The sequence below is a fragment of the Ambystoma mexicanum genome, chromosome 7q, assembly GCF_040938575.1.
Source record: "Ambystoma mexicanum isolate Mex_15411 chromosome 7q, UKY_AmexF1_1, whole genome shotgun sequence".
In the NCBI taxonomy this organism is placed as follows: Eukaryota; Metazoa; Chordata; class Amphibia; order Caudata; family Ambystomatidae; genus Ambystoma; species Ambystoma mexicanum.
The window spans coordinates 723,526,416-723,541,689 of NC_090941.1; the positions used below are offsets into that span (position 1 = coordinate 723,526,416).

General features: G+C 46.1%; 1 protein-coding gene across 7 annotated transcripts in view; it reads right to left on the reverse strand.

Annotated features, from left to right (window-relative positions):
* Positions 1-15,274, reverse strand: part of PARP4 (poly(ADP-ribose) polymerase family member 4) — a 2,748,946-nt gene that overhangs the window by 2,224,172 nt on the left and 509,500 nt on the right. For all 7 annotated transcript variants that reach the window (XM_069639202.1, XM_069639198.1, XM_069639200.1 and 4 more), the window contains exon 12: positions 637-735. In XM_069639202.1, coding sequence (XP_069495303.1) covers positions 637-735 — 99 coding nt within the window. The remainder of the gene's footprint in view (positions 1-636; positions 736-15,274) is intronic.

The window sequence follows — 15,274 nt, forward strand, 5'->3', positions numbered from 1 at the left end:
TGAAAACAGCCAAAGTGGACCCTGAGAAGAACCCAAAATACATAAGCCAGGTATGCGGTACAAGGGCCATGTCCTGCTTCACAGTTGCACACAGATATCTCAGGTAAGCACATCGCTTGCTGAGCTATCTAGCTGGATGTTTAAGATGTGTTTACACACACTAAGGGCCTTGAAGGAGTTAGGCAACTTTTTCTGTACCATAGAAAATATGCAATTTATTTTCACTGTATGATATTACCAGAGAACAACAACCGCAGTCTTGTGTTATATGTTAATAATCAATAAAGGAATTCATCTGGAAAGACAATCTTTTCAAGAAGGTCTGAAACGTCTAACAGACCATTCTGAAGGTACTGAGAAACTGCCAGACTCCTATAAGATGATTGCAGCTGCAAGATGCTAATTTATCAACACATTGGAAGCAATCAAGGGGTGGAATGTATATGGGAAGGTTTCATGGTATGTTTTGAGCCATACTTTGTCATTTGTAGCTCAAGGAGATACTGGGTTTGGTGTAACATCAAAGTACATTTATCACAAAAAAGCATCAGGCCCAATAAATGAATGCAATAAGAAAGGACTAACAGCAGCAGTGAGTGTTCATGAGCAAACCGGCACAAACACAAGGCAACAGACCTTATTGAATCACTGAAGTAAATACCGCTGCCTAGGTTCCCAATATCAGTTCTTTCCACACCATGATCTTCCACCACAACCTTTGGTAACAGCAGCCCCCTGGATAAAAGAGGTAAGAATGTGATTCTGTGCAGACTGTTAGCAACAATGTTCAGCATACCATTTTTTTAACATGATGGTTGCAGCGATAGTCAATGTCACATTATCTAGCATGCTCTATTATTCTACCAGACAATAGGAATATGTTTGACAAGAAATTGAAAGACATTTACATTCTAACTAATATAGTTTAAAAGTTGGAAAGTTTAACTTGCTTTCAGAAAGTCCTTTGTGAAAACATATCAAGTCAGTCATGATCTATGGTTTTGGCAAATGTCCTGGCCATAACATCACATTTAAAACTGTCACTATGATCCATATTATTATTTGTAAGAGGATTCAATTCAGCACTACAGCTAAGTTAACGCCTAGTCTAGAATACTGAATGAAAACCCTTATTGATATATCTTTAGGTCCAGTTCATGCGTTCTGGATGACTACCCCTATATAACACCCCTCTCTTGGAATCCCCCTGACCCCACTGAGCCAAGAAGTAGTTCTGTTTTGCAAGTTTAAAAGGTTTATTTGATAATTTAAAATATATATATATCACACTTTATAATAAGTTAATAATTGAATAGCACACTTAATCTGATATGATAAAGATCAACAACGGAGAATCTGGCACTAGCACACTTCTTTATAATTACTAAGGAGTTGAGATGAAATGGATAAGGTAGCACACTGGTAAATAGGAACAAAAGTATAATGTGGTAGAGGATGCTTTATGTAAGCTCAGGTGGATGCAATATTCAATGAATGCAGTACAGAAAATACTCAATATGATTTCAACCAAACAATGTAATCACTTTTCTCTGGCTATTCACTCCCCCCCCCCTCTTTATGCAATGCAAGGAAATGGGAGGAAACACACAGTTCTCAGAAATGCAATCAATGTAATTCAGTTCAACCCAGCAAGCTTAGACAACAGAAAACAGATAGGAGTTTTGAAAACACAAGCCCAAATGCTTTGATATGTGCTAGCAATGGATGAGAAATATGCTAAATTTGCTTTTAATTCCCTTTCAGAGGTTCAGGGTGAGTGGTATCTAGTTAATATTAGTCCAGGCTCACACTAGCAATGATGCAGGGATAGTTAACAGGTTAAACGAATTTCTGGCAAATGGAAAAGCAAAACTGCTGTCTTTTTACACGTGAAGAAATTGCAAATCGCGGTAAAATTCGCTATAGGGGGTAGGAATGCGGTTCTAGGTTCGTAGGAAAGCCACGATTCTAAGCTATCAGAGGAAAGTTACTGCAAGTCTCTAGCCCAAACGGTTGCGGAGATATGACCGATTTACTAGAGGTCGTTTTTGGTTTTTGCAAATTTTAAACGCACACTTTTTCAGCTTTAAAAATGATGGCAGGATAACACAATTGCTAAGCTGCAGTTCTACTTAGATTAAAAATGGATTGAATTATATGATTTTAACTAAGAGATGTGTTCTGAGTTTTACTGAGTACTCACAAGAGATTTTGAACCGGAAAGCGGCTTTGTCACGATCTGGTCAACAGTCTGGTCAGGTCTTCCCGGGTTCTGCTCACAGCGCCTGGCCTCTGGAACTGCTCACAGCGGTCTGGTCTGGGTCTCTCTGGGTACAGCACTGCTTTCTCTCTGCTAGGCACCGGTTCTCTGGGTCGGGTCCTGCCTTCTCTTTGGATATCTCTGTCACCGGGTTCTTGCAAAAGTTCTTGGCAAAATTCAGACGGCTCACCCGGCTGTCTGAAGAGTTCAGTTGCAAAAATATTTTGAGGCCTGCTGACAAATACTCTTGCTGGCAGTGGCCTTTTTGGTTAAGGTTCTGAAGTCTCTGTTTATCTTGGAGTCTAAGGGTTGGCTCTTTGAAGATTGATGGAGGTAAGTATGGATTTTTCCGGCAGAGTGCGTTGCAGCAAATGGAATTGAAGGTCCCTATCTGTCCTGTCTGTCTGCTTTTATGTGTTTAGAATGTGGGTGTGTTCTAGCATCACTGACCCTACCTCTCTCTCAGCTTCTAATTGGTCAAACTTCCATTTATCATTTGATTGGGGAATGAACTGTGAGTCAGAGGGATGTCATTTTATGGCTTGCAGATAGGACACTCCTCTGTCAGATTGCACACATTCTATATTTGATAATAAAAGACATATTTCAGAGTTACACAGTTGTTTGAAATTACATATACATGGTGTGGCTGAATTTAGCCATGTCTCTGTCCAAATCTGCTGTTTCTAAGAGCTTGCATTCAGAAATGGCACATAATTGACTTTTTAACTGATTTTTCACTTTCTGACATTGACCCAACTTTACATACATGTGTGCAGGGAGTAGGGACATTAACTGATGAAGTTTCAGATTTTTAACATGCATACATTTAGAGTTATATCCACTTTTCCGCTGACACCCCGCTGAACATACCACCGGTTCTAAAAACCTCTTAAACTGTGGGCAGAAAAATCACAAGAATTATGGTGTCATTTATAAAATTTTCACATGTCCGTACTATGAGTGATCCATCTTTTTAAAGTTATGTTCTGGCTCCAAAGGGGTGTGGTTTCCTCTCAGCACAAGGTAGAAAATACTGGTTTTTCCAGTTCTGCCAAGCCAGCTTGCTCTCACAGGCAGTGCCCCTCCCCTTTCCTCAGGAGGAAGCCACTTTTTACGACCATTTACGACTCCTGCCAATAAAACCTTGGCCTGAGCCAGGACAGGGCTTTGTTCACTTTCCTGCAGAGCACAGGTAATTCAATTATCAGATAGATGGCATATCCTTAGTGTGAGCAGCAAAAGGGCAGATGGGCCTGGGAACACAGTTGTGACTCAAGTTTCACTCCTGATGGGGGTAGTTGCCAGGCAAATTGGAATCTCTTTAAGCTGTCATTTCTGTTCCCCAGTTTCTGCATTCAAATAAAACTAAACATTTTCACATATGCAGCTAGAAGGCTGATTCTAAGTTTAAAACTATGACATTTAAACAATTGCAACCTATGTGACACTCAAAAGTAGGTCACTCAGTCAATTTAAACATTTAGATTTTTTTTTAGTGTCTTCCAGTCCAAATTTACTTAAACTGCTGAAATCCACAGGTCAGCCAGTCTTGTTATAAACCTACAAGTCACTTCAGAATATAACTTTACATTGGATCCACCTCTCAGTAAGTCTTTCTTTGGCATGTTTTGGGTTCATTTATTCAGTTTTGCAAAAAGTAAAATCTGGTGTTGCTTTAAAATGCCGGCTTTTGGATAGTGGTGAGTACTGGTACTGCACGCATTTTTGGGATTTAAGAAAATGAATTCCCAACAGTTATGGGTTTGCTTTTGGCAATCAGCATTGCCATTCCCAATGGTTTCAGACTACTGTGTGGGTAGTCCAATGGTGGTTTTAGGCAGTGTCCTTCTGTGCCCATAACATCGGCAAAAATGAGTGGCAGCCTATTCTTCATGCATTTCCCTGTGCATTTTCTGGGAAGCTCTGGCCATCATGATGTTTTCCATGTCAGTACTGCACAGTTTTGAGGTATGGCTCGGATGCATGGGTAAATACATCCCACATAATAAACAGTAGATAACATACCAAAACAACCCTTTTCAAAGCCAAGAGTTTTCACACTAGTAGACATAAAGAAAGGACTTCCATACACCACAGTAAACTGAACCATTTTCACCATATCTATATGTATTTATTTGTAAAGTTTGTAGAGTGCAACATTCCCCACCGAGTGGTCCCTGGGCGTTAATTTAGATGGCACGGACTGAAGCCTGTGGAGTCAGTTGTGCTTGAAAAGCCAGTTCCTTAGGCTTCTGCAAAGGATGGCTAATCAGAAGTGCTCTTGATCCATAGAGGAGGGCAGTGTTGTGGCAAGGTCTACAGTAGGTTGAAATGAGACTGTCAGGATGCAATGTCTGAGTAGGTGTAAACTGTTGTGAAAAGAAAATCCTCGTATTGCTTCAAGACTAGGCCATACAATCCCTTGCTGATCCAGTATAGTTAAGACAGATCCATCTTGAAACCATCCATACTAGCGCGCAAGATAGTTTTCAGCTTTGGCATGGAGAAACATGACTATGTGCTTGCAAACACCAGCACTAAGCCTTATTTATTTAACTTTGCTCACACAGCTAATTTCAGGCCAGTGCAGGTTGACCTAGCTTCAAACTGAGCTCTGATAAGGGTTGTAGGTTTAATTAGAACGAACGCACACAACTACGCTACTATCACCTAAAAGGCACAGTGATTGTTCTGGAGAGCCCCTAGTAGGCTGCTTTCATGCTAGGACTGAGATAACAGAGGAGTGAAAAGCCTATCCCAATGAAGTCACTTTAGGGCTGGTGGCAGATAATGCTGTGCAGGTGCTGCAAAGTGACTGTATGCATATGTTTGTTGTCTGTCCATCCACCAATCACCCTACCAAATTCATTTCTGAAGACAGACCTGTTGCTTCGGCAAGCATGGCTTTGGTCAAGACTTTAATTTCAGCTCCTTCTGTCCTCATCCCTGTCTCGTTCCCATACCCTTTCTCTAGACCACTATTAATCTGGGGTGTAACGGGAGCAATAAACTGTCTTGATGCTACTGCATGAGGCATGGTTAGTGGGATTCTGAGAAATTGATTAAATGGCGGAGGAGCAGCAACTTGGAAGCAGTGTGTATAGCACTGTTTGGTCACATGAGGTGTGTCGGTCTGGTGGTGTCTCTGACTATAATGATTGGAGTTGCAAAAGAGCGGCACATACTTTTTAAGTAACTCCTAGTCTTACTCTGTAGGAATGGGATCAGCTAGTTTGAAGTAAGTTTCACTACACCCTAGGGTTAGTCCAGCATATACACTATTTTCCCACAACGTGTACATCTCAGGGTAAATGGAATTATTTTACTCATAGCTACCCTACTAAGTAGTTACCCCAGAAAGGTACATTTGATCTGGATTGAACTGTTTACCTACAAGGCACCCTAGAATCCTGGGGGTCGAAAGTGCACACCAACAACAGTAGAACTACTTCTTTCACTCGTACTTGGAAGTCCCTAAACAGCAGTCCAATGTAAAAAACAGAGCTTTGAGAAATGCCCATCAAAAGCTTCAAGAACAGTTCATGGAATTAAAAGCTGAGCACACTAATTTGACTATCCCATAAAACAAAAAGGCTTACAACAGATTATCTGGCTCGCCAACGAGTACCACGACTAAAAGAAACTCCAGAGGAAATGTTTGATTCGCACAACCTTGCTATATTGAATTTTGCATCTGATCAGGCACTTGAGTAAATTCAAGCCCCTGCCTTTGCTCCGCCTCAATCAACAGGTGAGCAGATCCCGAGCCCAGATGTATCCCTCACTGAACCGCTGGCACATAGTCAAAAACCTATACAATAAATGGGAGGCTCTTCATCACAGTCGCTTTAAGGGATGGATGCACTGAGAGCTAGATGGACCATTGCTAATCTCTCTAGTGCCTCGCCTTCATCGGATGATCTGTGGTTTGTGGGATTTCCTCATTTCCTCAAACTGGTGCAGCAGCATTCCCTTTAAGACAGTTACCAGGGCAGACAATGCATTAGTGACTGTGCACACTCCATGGAGCTACAGTGACCTATTCAATATTTTAACAAAGGTTTCCTAAGATTTGTGAAGACCCTGTTAAGTTCCAAGAAGAGTTACAAGTAACCATTGACTTTTTCAACAAAACATTTTATTAAGCATTTTCAATTGAGTTAATAATACTACATTTCACGAACACAAGAGAGTTCCAAGACCCTTTCTTTCTGGGTCTGATCATCAGGGCCCTTTGCTGACCAGCTGCTGTAGAAGCCTTGATTGTTGAGTACCTCTTCCTCCCATATTGATTCTTTACTGGAGCCAGAGGTTCATGGGAGGACGACGGGCAATTCCTGGGAATTTCTCAGAGTAGTCCATAAATGGGGCCCAGGTGTTTTGGCAAGCATTAATGATTCCTGCGCAGATCGCTGTCGTTTTTTTTCTGATAACCAGAATATCCCAACATTTCGTCCACCACATAGGTTTTGCAGGGCTGTCTGGGTTCAATGGCAATTTTGGCGATCGTGAGAAGTTGAGTCCACAGGCGGGCTATCTGACCCGTAAGTGGAAACTCCCCAGCCCCCGTGTCCCCCAGCAGAATTATCCCTGGATCCCATGTGATGGTAAGCCCTGTGATCGCTTTAATTTGTTCAAACACACCCCACCAGAAGTCGCTTGCTTTTGGGTAGGCCCATAATCGGTGAAAAGGGAGCCAGTGGCTGCATATCCTCTCCAGCAACCTGGGGGAATAGCTGGATTGTTTTTGTGCAGTTTTGGCATTATGTAACACCTGTAGCATACTTTATATCCCCACTCCCTGTTAGTTATGCACTGCATACTTTTGTGTAATCTGGTCCATATCCTGCCACAGCCTTCTATTTTAATTGTGCACGATAGATCTTTTTCTCAGCTAAACATATATTTTTCCTTTACGGTCGTGTCTGATTTGTCCAGTAAGCGGTATGCTATCATTTACTTTTACAATCCAACTTGTTCAGAACCAGGTGGCACAGCGCTACGGGATTTCTGGTAGATAAGTCAGGCCTTAATCTAGAACAGGCATGTGAAGAAATAACCAAGATAAAGGCTGGCAACTGAGTTAACGCTAGTAGCAAATCATAAACCAAAGTCTAATACAAGCAAGGTGATAGGAGGTACATGTACAGTACAAGGAACAACTTACTGACACTGGAAACTGTGCAGAGCAGCACAAGAAATGCTAAAGGGTGGAAATTAAAGTTAATTAAACATGGGTGGACTGTCTGCTCCAGTATTCTAGTTACAGAGTCTCTGCATCTGTATCTGGCCAAAATGAGGGTAGGGGAGGCAAATCAGCATAATAGGAAGGCTAAGGGTAACAATAGTTGGGCAAGTGAAGACTCTACAAATCTGGCCTACCAAAATGGGAGAAAACCTTTCTGGCCACAAATAGATTTCTGTTGATCCATTCCAACATGGCTGCAATGGATGCCACATTGGAGAGGAGCAGAGGTTAAAGTAATCTGATTTGATCTCCCCATTGGACTCCCAGAAGTTCTCCTTATCAGTATTTGTACTGTGCAATTTGAATCAGAGTCGTAGACTTGGCACACACTGTGCCACCGTTGCTCAGAACTACATCTCCCATAGTAATTGTAGTTCTGAGGAGCAATTTACTTCAAACCCAGGCGCGAACGCACCGGCGCGAAGTAGCCCAGCCGGTCTGTGACGGTATTTAAGTGCCGTAAGGGAGGAAGTGCTGCCCTTGCCATGGGCAGTGCGGAGGTGCTTGCGGCAATTAAGGCTGCCAGAAGAATCTTAGATCCTATGAATTCAATGTCTCCTCCCACCTCTCTAGGATCTCGGATGGTAGGTAATACTGAAAAAATTGATTCGGGTGAAATTGTTACTAGGCAGAGGGCACTCAAAGCTGAGCGCTCAGCTGAGGATGGAATTTTACACATGTCGGTACTTGTTCCAGAGGCGACTGTTGTTGATGCCGAGGCAGCTTCAATAGATGCCTATGGGAAGCCAGCTAGCTTAAAAGGGACTCCGGTGCAGGTTGTTGATGTGGTTGATGAAAAGCCTCCCATGATAGAAACAACTGGAGATGTAGGATACCTCCATCTTACGGAATCAGGGGTTACTCCTATCAATCATAGAAATATGATCACGCCTGTAAGTAACATTAGATTTTTGATGTTAAACCCTAGATCACTAGTGAATCATGCTATTGAGGTGGCAACCCATATAGAAGATAATAGCATTGATGTCTGTGCTATTACTGAAACCTGGGGCCATAATGCTGCTGCACCCTCCTTGAATCTTGCAATTCCAAATGGATATGGTATGATAAGATATGATAGGAAAGAGGGAAGAGGAGGAGGGGTGGCGCTAATTTTCAGATTATCGCTCACTATTTGGGAAACTAAAGGGCACATTATGGATGGGATTGAATTCATATGCGTCAAAATTTGACTCAATGCGGAAGCAACAATTAACGTCCTTTTGATCTATAGACCTCCTTCCATGGATATTTTGGTATCACCTTGCCCTTGGTCAGATCATTTCTTTATGGAGTTCACTGTGCTAGCCGAATTCCTGAGGAAAGTGAAAGACTTTAAAATGCGAGGAATTCTGACTAGAAGAACATATTGTTAGATAAGGTAGAACCACTTTAACTTCTCTAATGAACTTATCAAGTCTTGCCTCCCCTGAGGAGCTGTCAAGGTCCATCCTTGCTAATTTGGATATGGTTGTGAATACTCTAGCACCACATAAGAGGACAATGCATAGGGAAGGTAAAGAAAATAAGCTATGGTTCTCCCAGGTGCTGAAAAAACTAAAAACAAATACTCTTAAGGAACAAGTTACTTACCTGTAACTGTTGTTCTCCAGCATGGATTCACATGCTCATGAATATTCCCCGTCGTCAGGCTGGGAATCCTCGGTAAAGAAAAAATCAGTATCAGTTTTGTTTCTGACCTGTCTTTCTTAGCAGTAACCAATCACTGGTCTCTGCCCCCAGCCAATGACTGCCCTCACCCTAAGCCCCTCCCCTGGCAGCCATTCTCAGATTTGGTAGCACGTAACGTGGCAGTAGGACCAAGTGAAGAGCCGCAGAGGGGAAGGAGGGAGGGTTTGCATGTGAATCCATGCCAGACCCATGCTGGGGAACAACAGTTACAGGTAAGTAACTTGTTCCTTCTCCAGCATGGGGCCTGGAATGGATTCACATGCTCATGAATATAAGAATACACAGCAGTACACACATGCACAACCATGGGAGGTGGCAAGGCTCAACATTAAGCATTACATAAACTCAACATTAAGCATCTCTTACCTCCTCACTAGGCCCACCTTCAGGAGAACAGGTTGCGCAGCACTGCTTGGCCGACTCTGGACTCCTCCCTGGAATCCCGGTCGACGCAGTAGAATCTCGTGAAGGTGTGTGTCGACCTCCATGTAGCAGCCCTGCAGATCTCCAGCAGGGGCACACCAGATAGGAACACCGTGGTAACAGCGATCCCTCTGGTCGAATGGGCTCTCGGAAGGCCGGGCAACGGTCAGTTTGTCAACCGATGGCAGTGCGTGATGCAGCCGGAGAGCCATCTGGAAATGGAAACCTTCGAGAGGGCCTTCCCTTGGTTCACAGGTCCAAAGTTCACAAACAGTTGTGATGTCATCCTGAAACTCTTTGTGCGGTCCATGTAGAACTTCAGCGCTCTAGCTACATCCAGCGAGTGGAAAACCCTCTCGGCCGGCGACGAAGGCGACGGGAAGAAAACTGGTAACACCAAGGAACCGTTGAGATGGAAGTCTGACGGCACTTTGGGCATGAAGGAGGGGTGAGTCCTCAGCACCAACCTCGTCTCGTGAAAAGTCACGTATGGAGGCTTGCAGGATAGGGCCTGGATATCTCCCACTCGTGCAGAGGTGATGGCCACAAGAAATGCTGTTTTCCATGACAGGAACATCAACAGTGCCGAATGCAGAGGCTTGAAAGGCACCCCCATGAGCCTGGTCAGCACCACGTTGAGCTCCCACCCCGGGGCCGGAGCCTTCACCGGCGGGAATGAATCGAACAGTCCCTTCATAAATTCCTTCACCAGGCGATGAGACCACAGAGATGATCGTCCCGTAGTTCTAGTGTAGCGGGAGATCGCCGCTAGATGTATTTTGATGGAGGCATGAGCCAGCCCCGCCTTGACCAACGACAGCAGGTACGGCAGCACTTGAGGGGTCGTAAATCACAGAGGGCTATTCTTCTGTGCACGGCACCAGACAGAGAACCTCTTCCATTTGTGTCCATAGCACTTGAGAGCTGAGGACGCTCTGGCCTTTGCAAGCACCTCCTTGCAGTCTGCAGGGATATCGTACCCTCCAAACTCTAGTGCTGCAGGAGCCAGGCCTCCAAGTTCAGCGACCCCGGGTCGTGATGGAGGATGGCGCCTCCTTCTCTGGAGAGAAGAGTTGCGTCCATCGATAGTTTGACTGGGGGGGACGCTGACAAGTCCAGAAGGTCCGGGAACTAGATCTGTCTCGGCCACGCCGGTGCGACAAGGATCATCCTGCACAGGGGCCTCTTGAGTTGGTTGACGAGTCGCAGAAGCAACGGCAACGGGGGGAACGCATACAGGAACAGGCCGTCCCAGGGGAATGAGAAAGCATCGCCCATGCTCCTCGGCTGGGGAAACCTGCTGGTGAACCTCTGGCACTTGGAGTTCGTCGCCGTCGCGAACAGGTCGATCTGGGGTTTGCCCCATCGTTGGAAGAGTCGATCCGCTTGATCCTGACGCAGCTCCCACTTGTGGCACGAGCGCAGCTCCCTGCTGAGTGAGTCGGCGATGCTGTTCTTTATTCCTGCCAGATGGAAGGGCACCAGAAACATCCCCTGGGCGACGGCCCAGTGCCACAGATCCTGGGCCTCCTTGGATAGGGCTGGAGATCTGGTGCCTCCCTGCTTCCGGATGTAGAACATCGAGGTGGTGTTGTCGGTGAAGATCCTCACCACCTTGCCCTTGAGGGAAGGGAGGCACGACCTGAGGGCCCAGAACATGGCTCAGAGCTCCAGGATGTTGATGTGGAGTGACCTCTCCTCCGGGAGCCAAAGGCCTCTTGCGTGGAGATCTCAGGTGTGCGCTCCCCATCCCTCCAGAAAGGCGTCCGTCGTCACCGTCTCCTGATGTGCGGGGTCTGAAAGTCCTTGCCCGCCGCGAGATGTGCGCGGGTGCCCCACCATCGAATCGCATGGCGGAAAGCCTTGTTGAGCGGGATCCTGTCTTTGAAGGAGCCAGTCGCTTGTATCCAACGGGCGTCGAGGAACTCTTGTAGAGGACACATCCGTAGCCTGCACAGGCGCACCAGGTAGATGCATGAGGGCATCATTCCGAGCAGGGACTTACTGGATCTCACCCTGGCCACGTCCGTGGCTAGCAGGCACGGCACCTTACCCAAGATGGCCTTCGTCCTCTCCTCCGACGGAGAAGCCAATCGCGTCACTATATCGAGCTTGGCTCCCAGAAACAGCGCGACCTACGACAGAACTAGTCGGGATTTCGAGTCGTTGATGGAGAATCCCAGATCCATGAGCAGTTGGACGGTCTTCGCTGTGTGTACGACGGAGAGTTCCCATGTACTTGCACGGATGAGCCAATAGTACAGGTAGGGGTAAACTTGGATCCCCCGCAGGTGCAGCCTGCGGGGGATCCAAGTTCAGGCCTCACTGGGTATTACAGGAATTTCATTGAGAACTATGGATCCATAGCTTCTCCACTGAATGTAATCTCTTCTTCGAAGTTTCCTACAAAGGTCAAATGGACTGAGGAGTGCAATCAGGCCTTTAAAAGCCTAAAGAAAGCCCTTTGTCAAGCTCCAGTTCTCAGAGCTTCTGACTACCACCAACCCTTCATTGTACAGACAGATGCTTCCAATATAGGTATAGGTGCAGTACTCAGTCAACTGGATGAGAAAGGTAGGGAACACCCCATTTGCTTCATCAGTAAGAAACTGAAGAAACCTGGAACAAAGTGGGCAACTATTGAGAGAGAATGTTTTGCCATTGTGTGGGCTTCGAAGAAGTTTAGACCCTACCTCTATGGGTCTACTTTCACCATTCAAACAGACCACCAACCCTTGAGATGGTTGATGCAAATGAAAGGGGAAAACAAAACTGCTAAAATGGTCAATCTGCCTCCAAGGGTTTGATTTTACCATTGAGCACAGGTCAGGATGTCACCACCAAAATGCTGATGGTCTCTCTAGGATGTTTTTAACCGACTAGAGGTATGAGACTCATCCAGGAGTGGATTAGATCCTCCTGTCCTTTAGTCTGGGGGGGGGGGGGCGAGTGTAAGGGAAAATTCTCATTTCATGGCTAATTTCCCTTACCTATAGAGTCTCCCAGCAGATTTGCTGGATTTGAAGGGTTTGTCTCTTTTTACCTGCTAAGAGTGAGACTCTTTTTCCCACTCTTACGCATTTTTGCTATGTGTGTTCTAGGCTATTTTTGTGTTTAATGCCTATGGGATCTTTTCTCTCACCCATAGGAACCATCTTTATGCACATGTGTCACACAGCACCCTCCGTGCAATGACACAGGGGTGTCGTAGCGACCCTCAAACATAGACTCCATACCCTGGGACTGACTACTGTCTCCCAGGGCATGTAAAGTCCCCATTGAATTTACTAGTCGATTTTTATGAACTTAACCAGTACACCCCATCTTAATATGGAAGTACTGTAAGGGGTTAATAGTTTTTTCCCCCTAGCTGGCTGGTGGCAGTGGTTACTACCTTTTATATTCGACCGCGAATATTTCTCTGTGGGATTTTCCCATTGTTCGAGGCTACCACTTTTTCTGACAGCCTCTAACATACCGCCGGTTTATTTTATGATTAACTTTACCCCGGTAGGTTTTATTTGCCAGAACTTTGCTAAAACGTCTTTCTCGAGTATTACTCCATTTTCCTAACCCAGGTCGGGGTTTCCTTTGTTTTTTTTTAAACACTCTTTATTGGCATTTTATTATAACAACCTCAGAACACCCCCTTCCCTACCCTCCACTCTCCCCCAGCCCCAAACAATTTTCCCAGTGAACTTCTACCAAATGTCCAATCGAACGATATCAACAACTACCCGATCCCCTCCACCCCCAAAACCCTCCCCCCTTTCAGTGTCGATAGCAGTCTGTTAATTCTCACTCCCCGTCTCGACCCCAGCCTGCAACTCTCCCTTGTCCGTGACCAAATACCAACTAGATGGCCCAACCATCAACACCCATTACCGTATACTCTTTGCACTTCTGACCTCCCTGTTATTCCTTCCTGCCTCCAGTCTTTTACAGAGGTCGCAGATCATTGTCTCTCGATAAATCCTCTAACAGTAGGGCCCTATGAATCGTTACACCTGTCCGCTCCGCCCCCGAGTCTGCCTTCTGTAACAATGTTAACTCTGCCACTCCCCATCTCCGCACATCCTTCCGCCACTGACTGGCCGCCGGGCCCTGCGGGGATTTCCACGCTATCGCCATGCGGCGCTTAGCTAAAACCAGCAAGAACCAGCCCATTTTATTCTGCAGTCTGTGCTTTTTTCCCCCTGGCAACTTACCCCACAAGCAAATTTCCAGGTTGCAGTCCCAACTGGTTCCCAGCCCCTCATTAACTCCTTTAAGAACCTCCTCCCAGTACTCAGCTAATATCTCACACTCCCACACCATATGCCAAAATCCTGCCTGCGCTGATCCACACCTAGGACATGCATCTGAGCGCTCCCTACTCATAGCGTTGAGCATCACCGGGGTCACATATACCCTATGTAAGATATTAAATTGGACCAACTGAAATCGGGGCATTTCTGGATGTTTTTTTAACCAGTTCCCAGACCTGCGCCCATTCTTCGTCTGGTATTGGGCGCCCCATATCCATCTCCCACCTCTCCTTAACCTTTAATACCTCCTCTGCTTTCTCCTCCCGGAGTGCCCTATAAACCCGTGCAATACACGCCCTACCCCCCGTTCGGTCTAAAAGCACTTGAGCACCGGACAGGGCTCCGGCTCTGTAGGAATTCCCTCCCATAATTCCGCCATTCTCCGGACCACTGCCCCATACGTTAAAAAGAGACCCTGCGGTAAATCAAACTTCTGGCACCATTCCTCGCAGCATCCTTCCCCCTCAAAGAAATCCCCCACCGTTTCACAACCCTTCTCTCTAAGTCTCTGTATTCCCATCCTCCCAATCACCTGATAAAGCGATTGGTCCACACCCCATGGAAGACCACACCTTCATACCTCCCCTGCACCCCCCTACCACCCATGTATTTCCTCCACGTCTCCCTCACCGATTCAAACACTACAGTCCTCCCTATCGGGCCTACTGGGCGCCATAGTAACGCCACCGGCCTAATAGTCGGCGGCCAAGTCCCTATCAATGCCTTGAGGGTTTCCCCTCCCAGTTGATTCCATCCTAGCACCGATTGCAATTGTGCCACCACAAAGTATCGCTCGTAATGAGGGAGACCTAGGCCCCCCTCCTCCCCAGTCCTTCGAAGAATCCCCAAAGACAACCTTCTCATCCCAACACCCCACAGTAGCTCCCTAATCTTGACAGCCAGCATTTTAAAGAATACTTTCTTAGCCACATACGGGATGTTGGTGAAGAAGTAAAGCAGTCGCGGGAGGACCACCATTTTACAAAGTGCCACCCTACCCATCAGCGAAAGGGGCAATATTTTCCATACCTGAATGGAGTGGGGATCCTTTGTTTGTCTTTTGGCAGGCTTCTGCCGAGAAGCCCTCCTTTCGGTTCCACTGGGTCTGGTGTGGGTCTGTTAGGGAGGGGGAGTAGAACTCGTGGACAGAGTTGCCACAGCAACTCAGGTCGCACTCTAACCTGATAGGCTGGAGGGTCTCCCGCCAAGGAGACCACTCCACTGTGTGAGTGACAGCTAGGCTGTATGAATGGGTCTCTTTCTGCATAAAAGCAGGGTCCTGAGGACTGGAAGAGCAAGACGTCGCCACTGGAACTACGGAACCGAAGGAAAGAGAAGCCA